The sequence below is a fragment of the Schistocerca nitens genome, chromosome 2 (assembly GCF_023898315.1).
Source record: "Schistocerca nitens isolate TAMUIC-IGC-003100 chromosome 2, iqSchNite1.1, whole genome shotgun sequence".
In the NCBI taxonomy this organism is placed as follows: domain Eukaryota; kingdom Metazoa; phylum Arthropoda; class Insecta; order Orthoptera; family Acrididae; genus Schistocerca; species Schistocerca nitens.
In genome coordinates, this window is record NC_064615.1 from 659,243,538 (window position 1) to 659,267,057 (window position 23,520).

At 41.6% G+C, this 23,520-nt stretch overlaps 1 protein-coding gene across 1 annotated transcript in view; it reads right to left on the reverse strand.

Moving 5' to 3' along the window:
* Positions 1-23,156, reverse strand: part of LOC126235227 (neuroligin-4, X-linked-like) — a 332,083-nt gene extending 308,927 nt beyond the window's left edge. Inside the window, exons 1-2 of the mRNA XM_049943958.1 lie at positions 23,139-23,156; positions 22,783-23,022 (exon numbers count right to left, since the gene is read on the reverse strand). Of these exons, the coding sequence (XP_049799915.1) occupies positions 22,783-23,022; positions 23,139-23,156 (258 nt within the window). The remainder of the gene's footprint in view (positions 1-22,782; positions 23,023-23,138) is intronic.
* Between the last annotated feature and the right edge of the window lie 364 nt (positions 23,157-23,520).

The following is a 23,520-nucleotide window of genomic DNA, read 5'->3' on the forward strand; positions in this document are numbered from 1 at the left end:
AATCGAAGAAAGACGAAGGTAATGAGAAGTAATAGAAATGAGAGCCACGAGAAACTTAAGATCAGGATTGATGGTCGAAGTAGACGAAGTTAAGGAATTCGTCTACCTAATCACTAAAATAACTAACGACGAACGGAGCAAGGAGAATATAAGAAACAGACTGGCCAAGAGAAGTCTTCTAATATGAATATTGGCCTTAACTTGAAGAAGAAATTTCTGAGAATATACGTCTGGAGTACAGCATTGTATCTTAGTGAAACGTGGACTATGGGTAAACCGGAACAGAAGAGAATCGAAGCATCTGAGATGTGGTGCTACAGACGAATGTTGAAAATTAGGTGGTCTGATAAGGTGAGGAATGAGGAGGTTCTGCGCGGAATCGGAGAGAAAGGGAACATGAGGAACTTCTGATATGGAGAGGGGACAGGATGATAGGACATCTGTTAAGACGTGAAGGAATGACTTCCATGGTACTAGAGGGAGCCGTAGAGCGTAAAAACTGTAGAGGAAGACAGAGATTGGAATACGTCAAGCAAATAATTGAGGACGTAGGTTGCAAGTGCTTCTCTTAGGTGGAGAGGTTAGCACAGGAGAGAAATTCGAGGCGGGCCGCCCCAAACCAGTCGAAAGACTGATGACTAGTAAAAAATAGCAAATATACGAAGTAAACTTTATACACTTTTCACACTTTATTTTCGAATCATATTCAGTTACTGTATCACTTTGACTACTCACACTTCACTGTTTATTTTTATTCTCTTACTGCACTACAGTTTCTTTTCGTCCCTTAGTCACTGATAAGAAACTGATGTTCGAGCCCACGACGGGTCTTGCTTTATATACCTCTATCAATGGGTATCACTATTGCCGAATTCCAGAACGGTCCAAAATGGCTTCGAATGGTCCACAATGTATCAAAATATTCCAAAACATTCCAAAGTGTTCTGAAATATTCCACGACGATGTGGGATATTCCGGGATGTTTCCGAATATTCTGGGATCTTCCCAAGTGTTCCAGACCATTCTGGAACATTCCAGAACATCCTGGATCCTTGTGGAACATTCAGAAACAATATGAAACGTTTTGGAATGATCTCGAATACTCTGAATACTCTAGAATGATCCGGAAAACTAGAATTTTACAGAAATTTATACAGGGCTAAACACTTCAGCCCTTATATCTTAATAAGAGGCCCTTCAGATAAAAGCGGGAGCCTTCTCCAAGGCAGGGTGTACAGGGCTAAGACACCATGTAACTCGCTTGATCGTACAGGGACTCGTATCTGATTTTTTGCGGCATGCACACGGTAAAATTACTTTCGTAATACGTTTTGGCTACCACTTCATCCCTATTTTTCTCAGAATTTCGAACATATTGCACCATTTTACATTGTTGGGCTCTTTTCCAAGTCAACAAACTTAAGCCGTGCTGCGGTTTAAGTTGGTGCTGTTTGTAGGTTCTGTTTGTAGGTTTCTGCCTTCTATTTGAGGCCAGACGGTATCGTTTAGTTGGCATGGTTGCGGTTGTTTTTTGTCTTCTCGTGCTGACTGGCGCCACCCGGTTTCGCAAGCGTGTCCTGTCCGCTAGTGGCAGCAGCAGTGGTTATCGTTATGTAGTAACTGTTGCCTTATCTTTGGAGGACGTCGTTGTTTTTCAGGGTCTTGTGAGTGGCCCAGTTCGGTTGGGGATTCCGCAGGAGCCTGGTCCGCGCAATGAAAAAACGCGCCGGGACTGCTGGCGGCATACATGGGCTGCCGGATGGAAGGGCTGTGGTCACGACGGCGCACGACCTCGTCGTAAACCGGATCCAGCAAACTTTAAGGTGAGTGCATTTCAATCCAAGTAGAGAAACCTCCACCATTGTGTTATCTCCCCATTCTCCAGTGGCTTGGGTTCGTGTTGCTGCTCCTAGTGTCGCTGAGGCAAGGAGCAGCGAGTTGAGTGGTTGGGGAAGGCGGATCTGATTAGCTTTCCTCTACTACTTATTACTATTTACCGCGTTAAACTTGTTGAAACATGTTAAGCTCAACCAGCGGTAATTTTTCTTGCTTGGTGGCCACTAACGCCGCCAGTTACCTGCCCTGGAGGTTAGTATATGTAATGACAGTGTTCGTTTCCTCGTCTTGCCACTGCTGTCTGGTAAGGTGAGTAGTTTTCACAGCTTTCTTGATTGTAGGCCGATTGTTATTCTTCTACTCTGGTGGTACTGATCCCTTTCTCGTTCCGAGCGCTCTAAGCACAGTATTCTGGGGACGTAGTGCAAACCGCCGGTTCCGGCTTTGGCGTATTGTTCCACCGTTGGATTTGGTTTATAGGACGTCAGGTAGCTTCAGCAAGATTATCATTAGTCATTCATTAGACTGCCACTACTCTAAGTTACCATCTTGTGGAGTGAATGCAACTCTTGGCTGCCTATCTCATCGCTCGCGGAAGTGCTTGTTGCCGGGTCTTCTCAGAGGTCGATTCCTCAAGCACCGTCTGTGGCCCCTTGGTTCTTGAAAGACATGTGTTTTCTAAAATGAGGTCTGATGGCCACTGTAACGCTCCTTCAGTCCACGCCTCATGCGAGTATAATTTTTCTCAGTACCCTTTTAAGAACTTTTTTACTGGTCCTTTTGTTTCATTGTTGTATTATTAATAACAATAATTTGTAATGCCTACGTTAAAGGTTACATACGTCTAGTTAATAGTTCTGGTGGCCTTTTGGAATAAATATAGCAGCGTAGTGTTCAGTGGATGTTAGGGGTTGTGTCACAAAAATTACCATTATCTTATTTAACCGGTTTGGTGAACAGATGCTTGTTTGTTTTAATTAACCTCTGCTATTGTGTTTGCTGTTTTACAGGAGGTATCTAAATTTTTTATATTATTGCCGTTCCTGTCGTGTAAGGCCTTCCGGCTCTCATTAATATACGGTCACAACGCCCATATAGTACTAGGGAAAGAAAGTTGGCTGAAACCAGACTAAACAGTAAAGAAATCCTAAACTCAGATTGGAATGTATACCGCAGAGACAGGCTGGACACTGAAGGAGGAGGCGTGTTTATAGCGATAAGAAGTGCAATAGTATCGAAGGAAATTGACGGAGATCCGAAATGTGAAATAATTTGGGTGAAGGTCACGGTTAAAGCAGGCTCAGACATGGTAATTGGATGTCTCTATAGGCCCCTTGGCTCAGCAGCTGTTGTGGCTGAGCACCTGAAGGATAATTTGAAAATATTTCGAGTAGATTTCCCCACCCTGTTATAGTTCTGGGTGGAGATTTTAATTTGCCGGATATAGACTGGGAGGCTCAAACGTTCATAACGGGTGGCAGGGACAAAGAATCCAGTGAAATTTTTTTAAGTGCTTTATCTGAAAACTACCTTGAGCAGTTAAACAGAGAACCGACTCGTGGCGATAACATATTAGACCTTCTGGTGACAAACAGACCCGAACTATTTGAAACAGTTAACGCAGAACAGGGAATCAGCGATCATAAAGCGGTTACGGCATCGATGATTTCAGCCGTAAGTAGAAATATTAAAAAAGGTAGGAAGATTTTTCTGTTTAGCAAAAGTGACAAAAAGCAGATTACAGAGTACCTGACGGCTCCACACAAAAGTTTTGTCTCAAGTATAGATAGTGTTGACGATCAGTGGACAAAGTTCAAAACCATCGTACAATATGCTTTAGATGAATATGTGCCAAGCAAGATCGTAAGAGATGGAAAAGAGCCACCGTGGTACAACAACCGAGTTAGAAAACTGCCGCGGAAGCAAAGGGAACTTCACATCAAATATAAACATAGCCAAAGCCTTGCCGACAAACAATAATTACGCGAAGCGAAATGTAGTGTGAGGAGGGCTATGCAAGAGGCGTTCAATGAATTCGAAAGTAAAGTTCTATATACTGACTTGGCAGAAAATCGTAAGAAACTTTGGTCTTATGTCAAAGCGGTAGGTGGATCAAAACAAAATGTCCAGATACTCTGTGACCAAAATGGTACTGAAACAGAGGATGACAGACTAAAGGCCGAAATACTAAATGTCTTTTTCCAAAGCTGTTTCATAGATGAAGACTGCACTGTAGTTCCTTCTCTAGATTGTCGCACAGATGACAAAATGGTAGATATCGAAATAGACGACAGAGGGAAAGAGAAACAATTAAAATCGCTCAAAAGAGGAAAGGCCGCTGGACCTGATGGGATACCAGTTCGATTTTACACAGAGTAGGCGAAGGAACTTGCCCCCCTTCTTGCAGCCGTGTACCGTAGGTCTCTAGAAGAGCGTAGCGTTCCAAAGAATTTGAAAAGGGCACAGGTCATCCCCGTTTTCAAGAAGGGACGTCGAACAGATGTGCAGAACTATAGACCTATATCTCTAACGTCGATCAGTTGTAGAATTTTGGAACACATATTATGTTCGAGTATATTGACTTTTCTGGAGACTAGAAATATACTCTGTAGGAATCAGCATGGGTTTCGAAAAAGACGGTCGTGCGAAACCCAGCTCGCGCTATTCGTCCACGAGACTCAGAGGGCCATTGACACGGGTTCACAGGTAGATGCTGTGTTTCTTGACTTCCGCAAGGCGTTCGATACAGTTCCCCACAGTCGTTTAATGAACAAAGTAAGAGCATATGGACTATCAGACCAATTGTGTGATTGGATTGAAGAGTTGCTAGATAACAGAACGCAGCATGTCATTCTCAACGGAGAGAAGTCTTCCGAAGTAAGAGTGATTTCAGGTGTGCCGCAGGGTAGTGTCATAGGACAGTTGCTATTCACAATATACATAAATGACCTTGTGGATGACATCGGAAGTCCGCTGAGGCTTTTTGCAGATGATGCTGTGGTGTATCGAGAGGTTGTAACAATGGAAAATTGTACTGAAATGCAGGAGGATCTGCAGCGAATTTACGCTTGGTGCAGGGAATGGCAATTGAATCTCAATGTAGACAAGTGTAATGTGCTGCGAATACATAGAAAGATAAATCCCTTATCATTTAGCTACAAAATAGCAAGTCAGCAACTGGAAGCAGTTAATTCCATAAATTATCTGGGAGTACGCATTAGGAGTGATTTAAAATGGAATGATCATATAAAGTTGATCGTCGGTAAAGCAGATGCCAGACTGAGATTCATTGGAAGAATCCTAAGGAAATGCAATCCGAAAACAAAGGAAGTAGGTTACAGTACGCTTGTTCGCCCACTGCTTGAATACTGCTCAGAAGTGGGGGATCCGCACCAGATAGGGTTGATAGAAGAGATAGAGAAGATCGGAGAGCAGCACGCTTCGTTACAGGATCATTTAGTAATCGCGAAAACGTTACGGAGACGATAGATAAACTCCAGTGGAAGACTCTGCGGGAGAGACGCTCAGTAGCTTTGTTAAAGTTTCGAGAACATACCTTCACCGAAGAGTCAAGCAGTATATCTCTCCCTCCTACGTATTTCTCGCGAAGAGACCATGAGGGTAAAATCAGAGAGATTAGAGCCCACACAGAAGCATACCGTCAATCCTTCTTTCCACGAACGATACGAGACTGGAATAGAAGGGAGAACCGATAGAGGTATTCAGGGTACCCTCCGCCACACACCGTCAGGTGGTTTGCGGGGTATGGATGTAGATGTAGATGTAGATTGTGGTCACTTGCCTTAAATTCTGATTTGGTATTTGTATTTACGCAGTAAGCCATTTAAACCTTATTTACTTGCATTCCTGGCGTCTGAAGCCTTCTGCTGTGTTTGTGGCGACTTGCCTTTAATATTTCAATACCTGTAACTTGTAAGTTGCAGAAAGTTTTAAATAATTCTTAATTTATTGCCATTCTTGGCGTGTAAGGCCTTCTGCCCAGATCACAGTGGCTTGCTTTTAAAACATTATCTGCTGTATCTGTATTTACTGGTGATTTGCTAAACTGTAACTCATTGATAACACTGTTATTTACACTGTTGCTTATTCTTTCTTTAATAACGTGTGATATTTTTATTTATTGTTGAGTCTGGAATTGCTGGTTTAAAATAAATTGTGTGTAATTGTAAAAGGCAACCAATATTAACCGATTACGGCCACGTCCACAATCGTAACCGAATCCTGCCTTCCCTTGACTGCCAGGTTTCACAACCCTAAGAGCCTCTCCAGATTTTTCTGTATGTCGTACTTCAGCTGTCAACCACAATGTCAGAACTGCTTCTCTGATGCCTTTATCTTTTTCTAAAACCAAAACTGATCATCGTCTAACAGATCCTCCATTTTCTTTCCTACTGTTGTGTATATTACTTTTGTCACTACCTTGCATGCATGAGCTGTTAAGCAGATTGTACGATAATTCTTGGACTTGTCAGCTCTTGCAGTCTTCGGAAATGTGTGGATGATATTTTTTTCGGAAAGTGATATGGTATGTCGCCAGATGGGTATATTTTATAGACCAACATGAATAGTTGTTTTGTGGCCACTTCCCCCAAATAGTTTAGAAATTCTCGTGGAGTATTATATATTTCTTCTGCATTGTTTGAAGTAAAGTCTTCCAAAGGGCTTCTAAATTCTGATTGTAATACTGGACTTCCCTATTTCTTCTAAACCGACTCCTGTTTCTTCTATCACATCAGACATGTCTTCCCCCTCATAGAAGCCTTTGATGTGCTCTTTACACCTATCCTCTTTCTCCTCTGCTTTTAACAGTGGAATTCTCTTTGCAGAATTAATGTTACCTCATTTTGCATTTCATTTCACCGTAGGTTGTTTTGACTTTTCCGTATGCTGAGCCAGTCCTTCCGACGTTACTTTTTTCTATTTCTTCACGTTTTTCATGGTGCCATTTAGTCTTAATTTCCCTGCACTTCCCCTTTATCTCATTCCTCAAGATATTTGTGCTGTATGAAGGGTGTTCCTCCATTCAACTACGTCATCGACGGTCGGTACGAAGTCTAATGCCGCCCGTGGATCATGCGGAAGGGAAGTAACGAATAATCACAATATCGATAGCAACTTGATTTCCCGACGACAACTCTCGCCCCCTACCCAGTTGCTCAAAACTGTTTGTTACAGATAGATATCCGAAAGTGAGTTATGGAAACACAAAAAAGCCGATAGATCAAGTTTCAGAAGAAATCTTCGCAAAATAACATTCTTCCATTTTAGAAATCTACTGTAGCCTATGATCTATACTTCTAGTAATTTGCCTACTTTCCAGTGATTTCGAAATTAGCACCATAAAAGTCAACTGATGGTATATCCCCTCCTATTATAAATCACAGAAAACTTTTTTGCAAGACTGCAAGCTACTTCCTTCAGGCAATGACGTGATACGAAATGTCGTTTCGTAATAAGTCATTCTAAATAATCCGTCAAATGTTACGAAATTTTCTGTTATCCCCTGTTTACAGCACCAAAATAATCTCAATAATGTTGGTTCCAGTCTTAAATGGTTCTGCGTAACATTATCCACTTAAAAAGATAACTTTCAGATTCAGTCCACATACAGTGTATGTGAAAATCAATAGCACAAACTGGCACAGGTGAAAATGTGCGACGGTAAAAGCAAGAACTAGTAAATACGAAACCACAAACGATTAATTTGAGAGATAATTGAAAATACGCGGTGACGACCTGTCACTGATTCGTGCGCTGTACAAGGAAGTTATAATTACACTTTCCCGCTTGAGAGAATCCACATGAAACACGTGTCATCAGAGGACAGTGAATGTTTGCGGAAACTTTTGTAAGACATGCGGAAGGGAAGTAACGAATAAACGATTTTTAATTTTCACTTGAGATAATTGCGTACCATGTTTAACGTCCTAGGTTTCAAATGTTACTCAGTGTGACGAACATCTGCATCCACGACTGCCTGCAACTGCACTAGATAGCACTCTACTACTGCCCGAAACAACTCAGGTGTGATACTGGCGACTCCCTCATTATGCTCACTTTCAATCTTCAATGTTTGTTAGTGTCTCATTGATAAACGTTGTTCTTCTGGTAACCCTGCACCACAAATGACACCGGTTCAAATATAATGGCCTTATTCCCAACGCAGTGTGAAATTACCGGCCAATGTTTCTTTATGTTCTTCAGCCTCGGTGCGGTAACAGGATCTGTCAGAATTCCTTTAATATGGCAATACTCGCGAAATTCAGAGGCTCTACTGCTGTTGTTTTGATAAAGCAGCTTTACATTAAAGGCCTGCTCTCCTTGTCCAGACCTACATCGACTGTATGCAACTGCAATGCACACTGATGCTTGCCTTTCAAATCTACGTCACCGTATCAGTCATCATAATAGCAACACTACTAACAATGCAAACCTAGCAGCCCCCAATCTGAACATCATTCCTGTGACGGTTCAACTCTTCACAACGCCCGTGGCAAGTTGAAATCACCGCGGCTGCTCGCCGCGTTTTAAGAGCGTGCGACAGTCACTAACGCCTGGGCCGCCGTTACTGCTGGTTGCGCAATGTCCCCACATGGAGCAACGTTGGTTGGAGCGGCTTTCTTGCTTGGTGGCCAGTGACGTGGAAACATCGGTTCGGAGTCGGAGGTCGAGCGGACACATCCTGGTACATCAGCGACGAGATACATGTTAACGGCCGTGCTGGGCGTCGCCTGAATTTGTCTCTTGATTCCGTACTGCTTTAAGAAGAAAAATTAAGATTTCTCTCGATGTCGATTGTGACTAGCTAATAGCCGGCCGAAGTGGCCGTGCGGTTAAAGGCGCTGCAGTCTGGAACCGCAAGACCGCTACGGTCGCAGGTTCGAATCCTGCCTCGGGCATGGATGTTTGTGCTGTCCTTAGGTTAGTTAGGTTTAACTAGTTCTAAGTTCTAGGGGACTAATGACCTCAGCAGTTGAGTCCCATAGTGCTCAGAGCCATTTGAACCATTTGACTAGCTAATGAAAACTTGTGCCCTATGGGGAGGAAAGCAACAACTGTCGAGTTACAACCGATCTGCGGTTTACATTTTTGCAAGTGGGCCAGTGTGACAAGCGAGTAGTTGTATCTCAAGATCGTCGATATTTTGTTTATAAGTGGAGGCTCTTGGTCCCACCTCGTTCCATGATAGTAACAATAATTGGATCTGAACTCGCAACTATGGTTGTATTGGGATTAACAATTAGGACTGGTACGTAGTAAGTGCAGTTACGCTATCAATACCGGTACCCACCTTGTGCCTTGAATGAAGCGGGTGTGTCTGAAGCTGGTTGAAGCAGTTATGTTTCGAAAAACTTGTACTTACCTTGGTTCAAAAATGGTTCAAATGGCTCTGAGCACTATGGGACTTAACATCTGTGGTCATCAGTCCCCTACAACTTAGAGCTACTTAAACCTAGCTAACCTAATGACATCACACACATCCATGCCCGAGGCAGGATTCGAACCTGCGACCGTAGCAGTCGAGCGGTTCCAGTCTGAGCGCCTAGAACCACTAGACCACCGCGCCCGGCTACAGTCAGATATGTACACAATGATTTTGGGTGGTTACCTTCATAGCCAGTTCGTTGAAACCGGGGAATGATAGGCGTGGTTCTGAATTACGCTTTATAACGTTGCTTGTTTTAAATAAACTGAATTAAATACGTTTTCCCTGGGCACCTTCAGCGCCGGTTTTATGTTAAGTGGAGCTTGACCAGCTTTATGTTTTGCGTTATAATCCGCTACTTTTCTTGTTTTTAAACTATTAAGTTTTACGTAAGAATTTTGGGTGAGCACGTTCAGCACCATTTAATGTTGATTGCTGCTGGAGTTTGACCATGTGTTTTAGACTGACATGGATTTGTGGCCTGATATTTTCTTATCAATAGTACTGCTACTGTCTAAACGGGAGGGTGGATATATTTTGTGTATTTATGATTGGGCCTTTCCTCTGAAAGTGGAATTTTTTGTGATGGCCTTTTGGAAAATAAAAATCGTTTTGAAAACATGTGCACTTCATTCAACTCAGCACTGCCGCTTGCTAAGGAGCAGTTATAAAACATTTCTTATAAAGTTGGGTAGCCATACGGCGAACAGTTTCCTGTCTACACTGGCTCAAGTAGCTGAAACTTATTATAATCACTCGGTTTATTGCCCTTAATAGTAAATTTATAATTCAAGTGTTAACTCTGCGGTTAACTGCCAATGTAACTGAGTCTACATTCCACTCATAGCTTACCTTACCAACAAACACAATTTACTGCAAGCTCATACCTGTTTATGCAGACACCTGTAGGTGTAATTACTGTAGTCTTATCTCTGGAGTGTGAGGAACTTTTTAATATCCTTGGAACTTCGCTGCTCCTTTTCTTTCGACTGTATCAGTGGCAATGCTGCGCATTACGCTTTTCCATTATCAGAGAACTTTTTAGAGTTATAATTCTCAGGATTTATAATTATAAAATATTTCAGGTCCAGGTGCCGCTTATAATTAAGCACAGAAATAAAGAATAGACAACCTTTATCAACTTCACGCATCCATCAACATTCTACAACCAAGATGGACAATACATCACAAGAGTTAATATAGAAATTAAGTACAGAAGAAACGATCAACTTCATGCAACCATCAACATCCTCCAACCAAGATCGACAATATATCACGAGAGTTAAACCAAGATGGATAATATATCACAAGAGTTAACATCAACTGTGACTAATTAAGTTTCCGCGCAAGTTCAGTTCTTGACATCCAACATAATGTACATGTTGTTGTTGTTGTGGTCTTCAGTCCTGAGACTGGTTTGATGCACCTCTACATGCTACTCTATCCTGTGCAAGCTTCTTCATCTCCCAGTACCTACTGCAACCTACATTCTTCTGAATCTGCTTAGTGTATTGATCTCTTGGTCTCCCTCTACGATTTTTACCCTCCACGATGCCCTTCAATGCTAAATTTGTGATCCCTTGATGCCTCAAAACATGTCCTACCAACCGATCCCTTCTTCTAGTCAAGTTGTGCCACAAACTTCTTTTCTCCCCAATCCTATTCAATACCTCCTCATTAGTTACGTGATCTACCCACCTTATCTTCAGCATTCTTCTGTAGCACCACATTTCGAAAGCTTCTATTCTCTTCTTGTCCAAACTGGTTATCGTCCATGTTTCACTTCCATACATGGCTACACTCCATACAAATACTTTCAGAAACGACTTCCTGACACTTAAATCTATACTCGATGTTAACAAATTTCTCTTCTTCAGAAACGATTTCCTTGCCATTGCCAGTCTACATTTTATATCCTCTCTACTTCGACCATCATCAGTTACTTTACTCCCTAAATAGCAAAACTCCTTTACTACTTTAAGTGTCTCATTTCCTAATCTAATCCCCTCATCATCTCCCAATTTAATTTGACTACAATCCATTATCCTCGTTTTGCTTTTGTTGATGTTCATCTTATATCCTCCTTTCAAGACACTGTCCATTCCGTTCAACTGCTCTTCCAAGTCCTTTGCTGTCTGTGACAGAATTACAATGTCATCGGCGAACCTCAAAGTTTTTACTTCTTCTCCATGAATTTTAATACCTACTCCGAATTGTTCTTTTGTATCCTTTACTGCTTGCTCAATATACAGATGGAATAACATCGGGGAGAGGCTACAACCATGTCTCACTCCTTTCCCAACCACTGCTTCCCTTTCATGCCCCTCGACTCTTATAACTGCCATCTGGTTTCTGTACAAATTGTAAATAGCCTTCCGCTCCCTGTATTTTACCCCTGCCACCTTCAGAATTTGAAAGAGAGTATTCCAGTTAACGTTGTCAAAAGCTTTCTCTAAGTCTACAAATGCTAGAAACGTAGGTTTGCCTTTTCTTAATCTTTCTTCTAAGATAAGACGTAAGATTAGTATCGCCTCACGTATTCCAACATTTCTACGGAATTCAGACTGATCTTCCCCGAGGTCCGCTTCTACCAGTTTTTCCATTCGTCTGTAAAGAATTCGCGTTAGTATTTTGCAGCTGTGACTTATTAAACTGATAGTTCGGTAATTTTCACATCTGTCAACACCTGCTTTCTTTGGGATTGCAATTATTATATTCTTCTTGAAGTCTGTGGGTATTTCGCCTGTCTCATACATCTTGCTCACCAGATGGTAGAGTTTTGTCATGACTGGCTCTCCCAAGGCCATCAGTAGTTCTAATGGAATGTTGTCTACTCCCGGGGCCTTGTTTCGACTCAGGTCTTTCAGTTCCCTGTCAAACTCTTCACACAGTATCTTACCTCCCATTTCATCTTCATCTACATCCTCTTCCATTTCCATAATATTGTCCTCAAGTACATCGCCATTGCATAAACCCTCTATATACTCCTTCCACCTTTCTGCCTTCCCTTCTTTGCTTAGAACTGGGTTGCCATCTGAGCTCTTGATATTCATACAAGTGGTTCTCTTCTCTCCAAAGGTCTCTTTAATTTTCCTGTAGGCAGTATCTATCTTACCCCTAGTGAGACAAGCCTCTACATCCTTACATTTGTCCTCTAGCCATCCCTGCTTAGCCATTTTGCACTTCCTGTCGATCTCATTTTTTATACGTTTGTATTCCTTTTTGCCTGCTTCATTTACTGCATTTTTATGTTTTCTCCTTTCATCAATTAAATTCAATATTTCTTCTGTTACCCAAGGATTTATATTAGCCCTCGTCTTTTTACCTACTTGATCCTCTGCTGCCTTCAATACTTCATCCCTCAGAGCTACCCATTCTTCTTCTACTGTATTTCTTTCCCCCATTCCTGTCAATTGTTCCCTTATGCTCTCCCTGAAACTCTCTACAACCTCTGGTTCTTTCAGTTTATCCAGGTACCATCTCCTGAAATTCCCACCTTTTTGCAGTTTCTTCAGTTTCAATCTGCAGTTCATAACCAGTAGATTGTGGTCAGAATCCACATCTGCCCCTGGAAATGTCTTACAATTGAAAACCTGTTTCCTAAATCTCTGTCTTACCATTATTTAATCTATCTGATACCTTTTAGTATCTCCAGGATTCTTCCAGGTATACAACCTTCTTTTATGATTCTTGAACCAAGTGTTAGCTATGGTTAAGTTATGCTCTGTGCAAAATTCTACAAGGCGGCTTCCTCTTTCATTTCTTCTCCCCAATCCATATTCACCTACTATGTTTCCTTCTCTCCCTTTTCCTACTGATGAATTCCAGTCACCCATGACTATTAAATTTTCGTCTCCCTTCACTACCTGAATAATTTCTTTTATCTCGTCATACATTTCATCAATTTCTTCATCATCTGCAGAGCTAGTTGGCATATAAACTTGTACTACTGTAGTAGGCATGTGTTTTGTGTCTATCTTGGCCACAATAATGCGTTCACTATGCTGTTTGTAGTAGCTAACCCGCACTCCTATTTTTTTATTCATTATTAAACCTACTCCTGCATTACCCCTATTTGATTTTGTATTTATAACCCTGTAATCACCTGATCAAAAGTCTTGTTCCTCCTGCCACCGAACTTCACTCACTCCCACTATAACTTTAACCTATCCATTTCCCTTTTTAAATTTTCCAACCTACCTGCCCGATTAAGGGATCTGACATTCCACACTCCGATCCGTAGAATGCCAGTTTTCTTTCTCCTGATAACGACGTCCTCTTGAGTAGTCCCCACCCGGAGATCTGAATGGGGGACTATTTTACCTCCGGAGTATTTTACCCCAGAGGTTGCCATCATCATTTAATCATACTGTAAAGCTCCAGCTCACAAAATTTATAAGTGGTCTGTGAGAATGATGACTGCGAGAACATGAGGCTATGTAGACCTAATGTTTACTTCATGCATAAAGTGACAGAAAGAGTGGTGTAACATGGATTTTGGGAGGATAACGATTCGACGTCGAAGGAAGTAGACGTATAAGGACGGGGATTAAATTTAGCAGAGACATGATTCAGCAACAGCCTGTACCATGTGGAAAATTCTGATTTATTGACTCAGACTTTGTCAGTTTCAGCGCTTTTATTTGTTAATAGTTTCAAAATACAGAGCGACAACTATCAAAGGTATGTCCTGCGAGTTTTCATTAGCAGCACCCACACACTTTTTGTCGGTGTAGTTCGTATAACGTGTGGATGGATGGTGTGTTGAGGCTGGTAAACGACCTGCAACAACGGTCCCGTTCTCATATTCAGAATAGCTGTGGTTTTCATTGTCACTTCTATATAAAGCACTGTTTTAATGGACAACTATCGTTCACAGACCATCGAAATATTCATCACTGTAGACATAAGAGTCCATGTTGTGAGAGAATATAAGTAATAATTTCAGACGTAATTCTAGATTAGTTGCTCCATCATCGTAACCCAGCTGATACCAGACACCGCCAACAAGAACAGCAGTGGGAATATTCTGATTAGCTAGGGTGAAAACAGATTTAATAATTTTACCCTAAGCTATACATAGGCGTGTGGATCGATGACACGACTGATAAGAGATTCTTATGTAGTTAGTATTATGTAGTTAGGTGTTTCATATTATTCTTGACTATTCTACCTGTATTACTAAAGTGAAGATATTTCTTCAATATCAATGAAGAATTATTGCTTAATTATATCAACTGTTAATTGTTAGGCTAGGCAGTAGACGATATCTATATTTTCCAAATAAAACCTGCAAAAAAGGACAAATGATTGCTGAGCTTTATCATTTGTAAATCATATCACAGTCGCTGACTGCACCCACGTCCCTAATGGAAGGTAACTAGCCTACAATTTCTTCTCGCACCTCCTGTGCAACTTGACTAGGTTATTTCCATTTTTCTTTATATCAAGTGGCACTACAGTCAGTTTTTAAGTTTTTAGATGTAGATTAGTCTGTGTCGTCTAGAAACTTAGGGATTCTCTACAGGAAGCAGTAGTAGGTAATGTTTTTATTATAGGGGTTATTTTGCGTGTAAAATATTTTTATATAAGTGCGATTTCTACGTGTGGTTAGAACATGAATTTGTTGTAATTGTGAGAACTGGTACCAAAATTTAAGATGCTAAGGTAATATTTTTCTGGCGAATTTAAGACGAAGGCGAATTTAAAGATGGCTTCTGAAATCAAACTAATATGTAGTTAGGATCTGGCACACACAGTACCTGAGAACATGGCACACTTTATATCGCAATAAAAAGTACAGCGTGTACAATGACCAAAGACTACATCTTGGATATTCAACATGCCGGAATAATCAAAATATTCAACATGCCGGAATAATCAAACATGGGGGGGGGCAACAATAACGTTCAGCGATAGGCAAAGGTTCAGAGGGAAATTACGACGCCAAGCCACAGTGATTGGCAGTCGTAGCCATCTGTAATCGCAGTTGTCACAGATGAGGTTAATCGACGTGGGGATATGAATTTGTCATACTAAATCCGGTTGCATCACGCCCCGGAGGAGCGACTGTAAAAGAGAGTAGAGGCTATGACATAATGTAAATGTATTAAGGTATTACGGATGATAAGGTCTCTGCCAAGATATTGAAAAACGTGAATAGCTGTACTTGATATTGGAAAATGTGACTAGCAGTACCCATTAGTACCTATGTGTGAAGTTTATGTAAGTGTCGAAGATATTCCAGTCACTATTGATTTGGATACTGAAGGGTCGGTGAATGTTATATCAAGTATTATTTTTGAACGAGTAGCGCACAAGGTTAGTGTGCTACTTCTCCACTTACATAATTGCAAAAAAGTTGGAGCAGTAGACACGAAATCAAGGAACGTTAGAAAGCAAATGCAGTTAAATATAATTTCTGAGAACATTTCTCTCCTCTTGGTGAACAGCGTTTTTTTAATTACTTACAAATGCACGTGCACAGTCACAACCACAAGAAATTTTTTTGGGAGGTTACCGGTTTCGGTCTGTTTTAGACCATCTTCAGATCTACATCATGGTGGTACGTCTGAAGATGGTCTAAAACAGACGACACCGGTAAAGGATTGATAGCATAATATATTTCTGACACAAAAACTGTCTGTGCGATATAGGGACTTATCAACTTCTCCTCATAGCAATTGTTCTTATAGGTTTGATGGAGACAAAGTCCAGACAGATTTAGTGCGAAGGGAAGAGTGTATGGCAGGTATTGCCGAAAGACGAAGGTTAAACTGATTGCAACGAAAGACGATGAGACACAGAGACAGACAGGCGTCTATACCAAACTGAAACAATAGATGTACAGCATGTGGCGCAAAAGGAACAGCAGGAGATGATGGAGTCAGAGCAAGTGGCAGCAGAGCGAACCCATCAGTTTTCAGGTATTCTCCTTCACTATTCACTAATTTTTGAAGAGAAGCTAGGCATCACAAAGGTTTATATTTGTCATTTAGAAGTTGATCTATTCAGTCCCCTTGCATCATTGAGTAATATGAAAAGCCTATAATTAATTAAATACAATGACTGAATAATTTTTCTGTGAAAATTATGGTACAAATGTATTAAGGTTAGAGTAATGTTACTTCCGAATTTTTCAATTTAAATAATATTTGTGTGTAGTGTTTATACTTAAGAGTCTTCTTTCATGAAAGTGAATTTTATTCGACCTTCATTACTGATTCTTATTTAAAATGGGATGCATACATGACTGAATTTATGTCCTAAAAAGGTTTGATGTACATGACAAAGCTGATATGATATTAAATTTGGAAAAATATGAATTTGGCCACTTATAACCTCAAATACCTCCTATATAAATTAAGCTGGTAGAAGTTGGCTCAAATGGCTCCAAGCACTATGGGACTTAAAGCTGGTAGAAGTGGCGGAGGGGGAGCTGTGATGTGAGTTCTGTCCTCAAAATGTATAGTTATGGATACAGAAACCAGGATGAGCAGACTTCCACAAATGCGAAGGCCTGAGTTAATGTATTATAACAGAAGTTGAAGACAGGTAATAAAGTGTGGAACTTTGTGAGAATGTCCATATGAATAAGTAAAGAGTGTGACGACTTCAACGAACTTCCAATGAAGTTGATGAATTTGTAAATCTTATAAAATCAAGTAAAACATGTGCATAGTGCAGTGGGAGTGTCACGTAAATTAATTCGGAGATTGGAGCGAACAGACTGAAGCAGTGCTTGCGAGTCGGCGAAATATTCTCTTCATAACCACTGTGCGAGGGAATATGGACGAGGACAACATTGTGTTTTCTGTTGCTATGACGAATGAAGTGACCGTGATTGTTTGAAGAGCAACGAATTTCGGTTGGTGTGAACTTGAAAAGATTCTGAAGTAAACGTAATTTTGAACAATAATATCGATGTATATTCAAAGGCTATCCTAATGGAACTCTCAGTAATTGATGTTGTTATTAGCAGATGTACCAATTCCCAAACAAAGGAGTTCAGAACAGATTTCGAAAATTGAAAAAGTTTTGAGCTAACCCCATTCTTCTCAGCCTATTTTTATTGGACGTGTAATTACCCTTTCCACCCTATGTTGCATGTTCACGACCCACCACTGTGACGAAGCCCATATCAAGGATCATCCCTGTCCCTGTAGGCCACCAATCTGATCAAGTATTAAGAGATGAATTTACTACCTCAGTCCTCAGCAGATGTCCTGGGAACGTCATGCTGTTTCATCATTCGCACGTCTTTACTGTTAGATCCATCTGTTTTAAGAGTCCTGCACACAAAGTAGAGAAACAAGTGTTAGGCCCAGAAACTCATATTTGAGACGAGAGTTTTCCTAAATTGTTAGTTGAATCTTGTGAATGAAATAAATCTACATTGCTTAAAGTCCACTTCAATGATGCAAATTTTTTTAAATATTTTAACTGTTTTACAAATATATGATTTGTTAATCCAAGAAGAGATGTAACTAGAGACCAACGTTGGGGAATATATATTCAGCAGGTTTCCTGCTGAAAGTAGTTCCTTAACAGATAAATTCCTTAAGTAAGTGCATATAAGTTCCTGTATCACACATAGTGCACAAACGTAAGCAACCTGGGAACTAAGCGGGTAATATCTGAAGATCTCCGGCTAAGAGAAACAAAACAAATATATATCATATCACAAAATCTCCAGTTATGGCATATACATATTTACCAGCAACTCCTGCATTCGTTATTAGCGTATTTAAATATATCATACATCCATAACGTGACTAACAACACATTTAAACAATGGACTTTAGGATCTGAACTTTTAGTACTTCTGGATTACGAAAAGGTGGACAGTCTGGTAACGTAGTCTTGTAAGTACTAAACCTTTGCTCCCATTGGAGGCAATGTGACTGTTTTTGTTTCAGTTAGGAGGGGAATGAAACCTAGCTACTGAAGTTTGTTGGAACACAGCCAACCACCATTATACAGCGAGTGTGGAAATTATGACAGCGAAAGCAAGAGACTCTGTAGACCTAATGCTTATTCCGTGCGCGAAGAGGCAGAATAGTGGTCAAAGATGGACTTTGGAGGGATGGCGAATAGATCTAGAAAGAAGTAGACGTGTTAGGAAAGGGACTGAAATTTTTAGAGAGGTATCTGATATGCTATTGGCGAAACCACGTGTCAATCGGTAATTTATGAGTTATTACCTCAGATTTTATTGTCAGTGTTTGCGCTCTTATATGTTAAGTTGCAAAACATGGATCGACAATTATAAGGTGCATCGTGTCATTTCATTTAATGGATTCCATGTATTTTCCGTGGTGTACTTACGTCGTTTGGATCGTTGGTTTCTGGATGCTAATAAAGAAACGGCATCTAACGGTCCTGTTCTAATTTGCAGAATAGTTGCTTTTACCCATTTTTTTGGTCTATATAAATCACTGTTTTATTTGACGACTGTCATCCATAATCCTTCAAAATATTCATTACTGCGCACAGATGACTCCGTGTGAGTGCGTCCATGTGCGTGCGAACATTTGAAATAATATTTTAGATAATTCTAGATAAGCCACTGCATATTCGTAACCAAGCTGATATTAGACGCCAGCAGTGAAAATATTCTGCCTAGCTTGACTGAAGACAGGGTTGGTAAATTTACACCAAGCTATAGATATTTGTGCCTACTTAGAACCAACTGAAGGGCATTATGCACACGGTTCACGTAGTTAGAGATTTTATCTGATTCTTGACCATTCCAACACAATTACTAAGGTTTAGATATCTCCTCAGTATTAATGAAAAGCGACTGCTTTATTACCCCACTTGTTAATTGTCAGAGCTGAACAACATTTACACACTACACCCTTGGGAGTAACAGCTAATTAAATATACAAACTCTCAGAAATACTTTATTAGTTTTCATTTAGTGGGTAGGTTAAGGTATTTACAGTTTAGGACTATGGGTAAAAGTTTTAGTTAAAGTAAACTAGTCTTAGACGAAAAGATTACATATCAAATACTTTTGAATAACTAGGAAAGTATATCATACGAAAGTCAATAAAGGTGTGTAACCCACATTCAAAGCAATATTACTAAAGGATCGCTTTTGGTGCCATTATCTCACGAATGGGATTACCTGTAATAAGTTTTATCTCATGTCCGTTCTCATTATTAATTACGATACACTCTTTATGTAAGTAAATGATATTACACTTATAAACTGTTGCTCTAGAAGTTTATAACACTGCTTGTGTGTAAATATGAATTTTTTTTATTTATTTACCTTTTTAATATCAGTGCACTGCAGATGAGCTCACATTTGCATGACGTCATTTTGTCGTCATCAGGGACAATATGTACGTGAATGCTGTTATCCCGTTTGCTAGTTCAATGTAGGTATATATGGGTTGCCTGCTGCGTAGCATAGTTTAGAATAAAGAATGCGAAGCTCATCCTACGTTGTAAAGTGGGGTAGTTTAAATTTTCAGTTTTCACATTGGAAAAAGAAAAGAAAATATTACAATTATGTTTTTGTTTCCGGGTGGATACCAGCATACAAAATCGTATTACACTCTTCAGTCGCAACGTCAAAGTACCGTTACATTGCGCTGGAGGAGCCAAATCAAAAAGTCTCAGGACATTGATGAAGTGCAGTACTGTGCGGTAAATCGTGTTTAGTAGCAGCAGAAATTATGCTGTTCTGTCAGGGGCGTCCTGGGGGAAAAGGAAGCCAACTGGATGGGCGTGACACAGCTGCATCAAGTCAACCTTTGCTGGAAACGTATTGCCACACGATAATCCAACCTTATCAGCATTCTACACCATTTTTAATAGGAACCACTAGCAGCATGACATGGTAATGCGATCGTGCGAGCACACAGAAAACACTGACGAACACTTGCATACATGGGTGTTACTATACAGCTTACACTGTCTGTCAAGAAACACTGCTAGAACAACAGACCAAAATTCGGTGCAAAGAACAACAATTTGAGGACTAACCGTGACGTCCTGAGACCATCTGCTCTTTTTTTGTGTGTGGTACCTGCACGGTACGCCTCACCTGTACACAGTGCAACTGCTCACAGCTAGTAAGTTGACATTGCTATCAATAATACAGTCCGAAACCTGTCAGGATGTAGGAAGCAAACTGCTGTCGCCAACCTATTCTCGACTGTTCGAACAGCTGCCCCCACTGTCAGAAATACCTTCACTGGTGATATGGAGAGACTAAATCAAGTCAAAGATTTGCTGTAGTTTACCGACTGAAATCCAGAAAGGAACTCATTCATAGCGCTCAACCAGTGATGGGAACTCCAGAGTCTAACTACATCTCCATGTGGACGAATAAACTGTCGCCTGATATTGCTGCAAAGGTATCTAACTCCAGTAAATGATCTGCTGTATCCTGTTTGGATATAATTAAATCATCCTGCGGTGGGCGTCCCTCGTTGCAAAACAAACATGAAGCGACCGTTTATGTAAGTACTGAATAACAGAAGATCCGGGCTGTTTGCTCATATATCATCTACTTGAACATTCTTCGTGCAGGGCAGAAACTGATCGAGGCAAACAACAAGGCTATTGGAGTTGCTGCGTTCTGGAAATAGAGTCTTGACAAGGAAATCAATAATAGGAACTTAATTGAGGTTGGATTCCATTAGGAACCGTGTGCTTAGGGACCGCAATGTAAGTATTGTAAACAAGGAAATTGGCAACTACGGTCGAAGGAGTTTTGGAATCATTCATTACAGCAAATCTATTTCAGACTCTCTGCGACCATCTTTAGTGTAAATTTTTTCTTGAAAACTTATGTTATAAAAGCATAAATTGCAACTCCAGCATGACTTCAAAACAGAAGAAAATAGCCGCTAACGAACAAAATTTTTGTTGATAATATGAAAATTAATTTATTTGAGGCGATAATTAGGAGGTTGTGGCTATTTCACGTGGCTCTATGAGAAATGATGCTTAATAGGGTAGCGTATATGCTGCGGTGTAGTTTGTTCACAACACCCTGAAAGATAAGATGCCCCCCTAGTTCTGGGTCAGCTGAAGCCGGTGAACGCCGGACGATTTCTGACCATGATGGTACCATCCTGTGGACATTGGTGATCTAACAATACACTGAGGTGACAAAAGTCATAGGATACCGATGTGCACAGATACAGATGGCGGTAATATCTCGTGCATAAGGTGTAAGAGGTCAGTTCTTTATTGGAGGTGTCATTTGTACTCAGGTGATTTAGTTGAGGCGTTAATGGGCTATAGTAGCGAAAGACAGACGCCAAGTGTCTTTGCTAACAGCAAGAGATCGCCTACACCGCCAGTCCTGGCCTTACGACCATGTCTGTTGGGCCCTAGATGATTGGAAAACCATGGCCTGGTCATATACGTCCAGAGTTCAGTTCGTAAGAACTGATAAAATTGTTCAAGTGTATCGTAGACTTCACGATGCCGTAGACCCAAGTTCTCAATACGGCACTGTGCTGGTGGTGGCTCCATAACGGTGTTGGCTCTGTTTATGTGGAATGGACTGTATCCTCTGGATGTTCGGTTGCTTGGAGAACATTTTTGCCCATTGATTGGCGTTATGTTCACATACAACGATGGAATTCTTTTGAAAGACAAAGTGCCAAGACACAGTACACTACTGTTCGTGACTGGTTTGAAGAGCATTGTGAACAATTCGAGAAAGTGGTTTTGGCCACCAAGAACGTCCACCATGAATCACACGGAACGTTTGGTTGATTGCTTGATTTGGGGGCGGGCACCAAAGAACGAGGTCATTAGTCCCTCCGGATTAGGAAAGGATGGGAAATGAAGTCGGCCGTGCCCTTTCATTGAGACTATTCCGGCATTTGCCTCAACAATTTAGGGAAATCAAGGAAAACCTACATCAGAATGGCCGGACGGGGGTTTGAACCGTCGTCCACCCGGATGCGAGTCCAGTGTGCTAACCATTCTGCCACCTCGCTCAACCGGAAATTTATGGGACACAGTCGAGAAGCCAGTACATCTACAAAATCCTGCACTGGCCACAATATCGCAAGTATTGGCTACTATGGGGTCTCATGGTTCAATATTTATGTAGCGGACTTCCTAGGACTTGTTGAGTCTACGACACATCGAGCTGGTGCACATGCCGGAGGAAAGGTCAGACATGATATCGGGATGTATCCCACGAATTTTACCATCTCAGTGTGAAGTTCATGTGTTTACTGAACATGTTAGTTAAGTACATCTGTGTACTTTAATTGTTTCGCAGTGATTGTCGTTCCTTATTTGCCGTGCCATGCAGTGACGACATGTCGTTGAACATTTGTGGTTGAGCTGTGTGTATAAAATACTGATTGTTGCCTCACTCCCCCCCCCCCCCCCAAGCCTTTCACACAGCTATCTGTGTGGCACATCTGTAAGCTCCCCGTAACCCTTGAAAATTCGTTCAGGATGCCGTGAACGAACTACACATGTGGCACCACGTCTTACACAGGGCAGCCTACCTGCCAGGCGAGCGGCGGCTGTGGCGGTGAGAAGCGCGTCGCGGGGGCGGCGTACGGCACGCCGAGGAAGGCCTCGACCGGCTCGAGGTGTCGCGAGTTGAGCTGCAGGATGACCCCGCGGATGGCGCCCGACCGCGTTTCCACGATGCGGGAGCTGTAACGCGGGCCTGCCTCGCAGCAAGGCGGCGACACGGTGGCCAGCGCGAGCAGCAGCACTGCTACCAGTGGCAGCGGCGGGCGCTGGGGGTGGGGCGCCGGGACTGGCGGCGCGGGCACTCGTCGGCGACGGGCGTCGGCAGCGACGGCGGCGGCGGCGGCGGCGGTGGGAGGGGCTAGCGGCATGCCGCCGGCGCGGCCTCATCGCGGGCCCTCATCGCTGCCCGCTGCCACCGCCGCGGACCGCCCCTCCTGCTCCAGCTGCTGCTGCTGCGGGCATCGCCACCCGGGCTCCACCAGCCTACTGCTGTGCGCCGACCTTGGAAATCTTCACCTGCTACTATACTACTAGTCGTGAAGTTACCAGATCCTACAGTTGCCTCCTACAGAAACTGTCACTTCACATACGAGTCTCGAAGGCACGACCACGTTAAGTGTTGAACACTAGGCAGCACTTAGATGACTTCTTTACGTTATCCACAGCTCAATAAGAGAGCACCTTGTCATCACACATTTCCACTTTTTTAACTGGCCTTTGAACAGTAAAATAGTCTCTTTAACATACTTCTGGTGTTTCTGTCA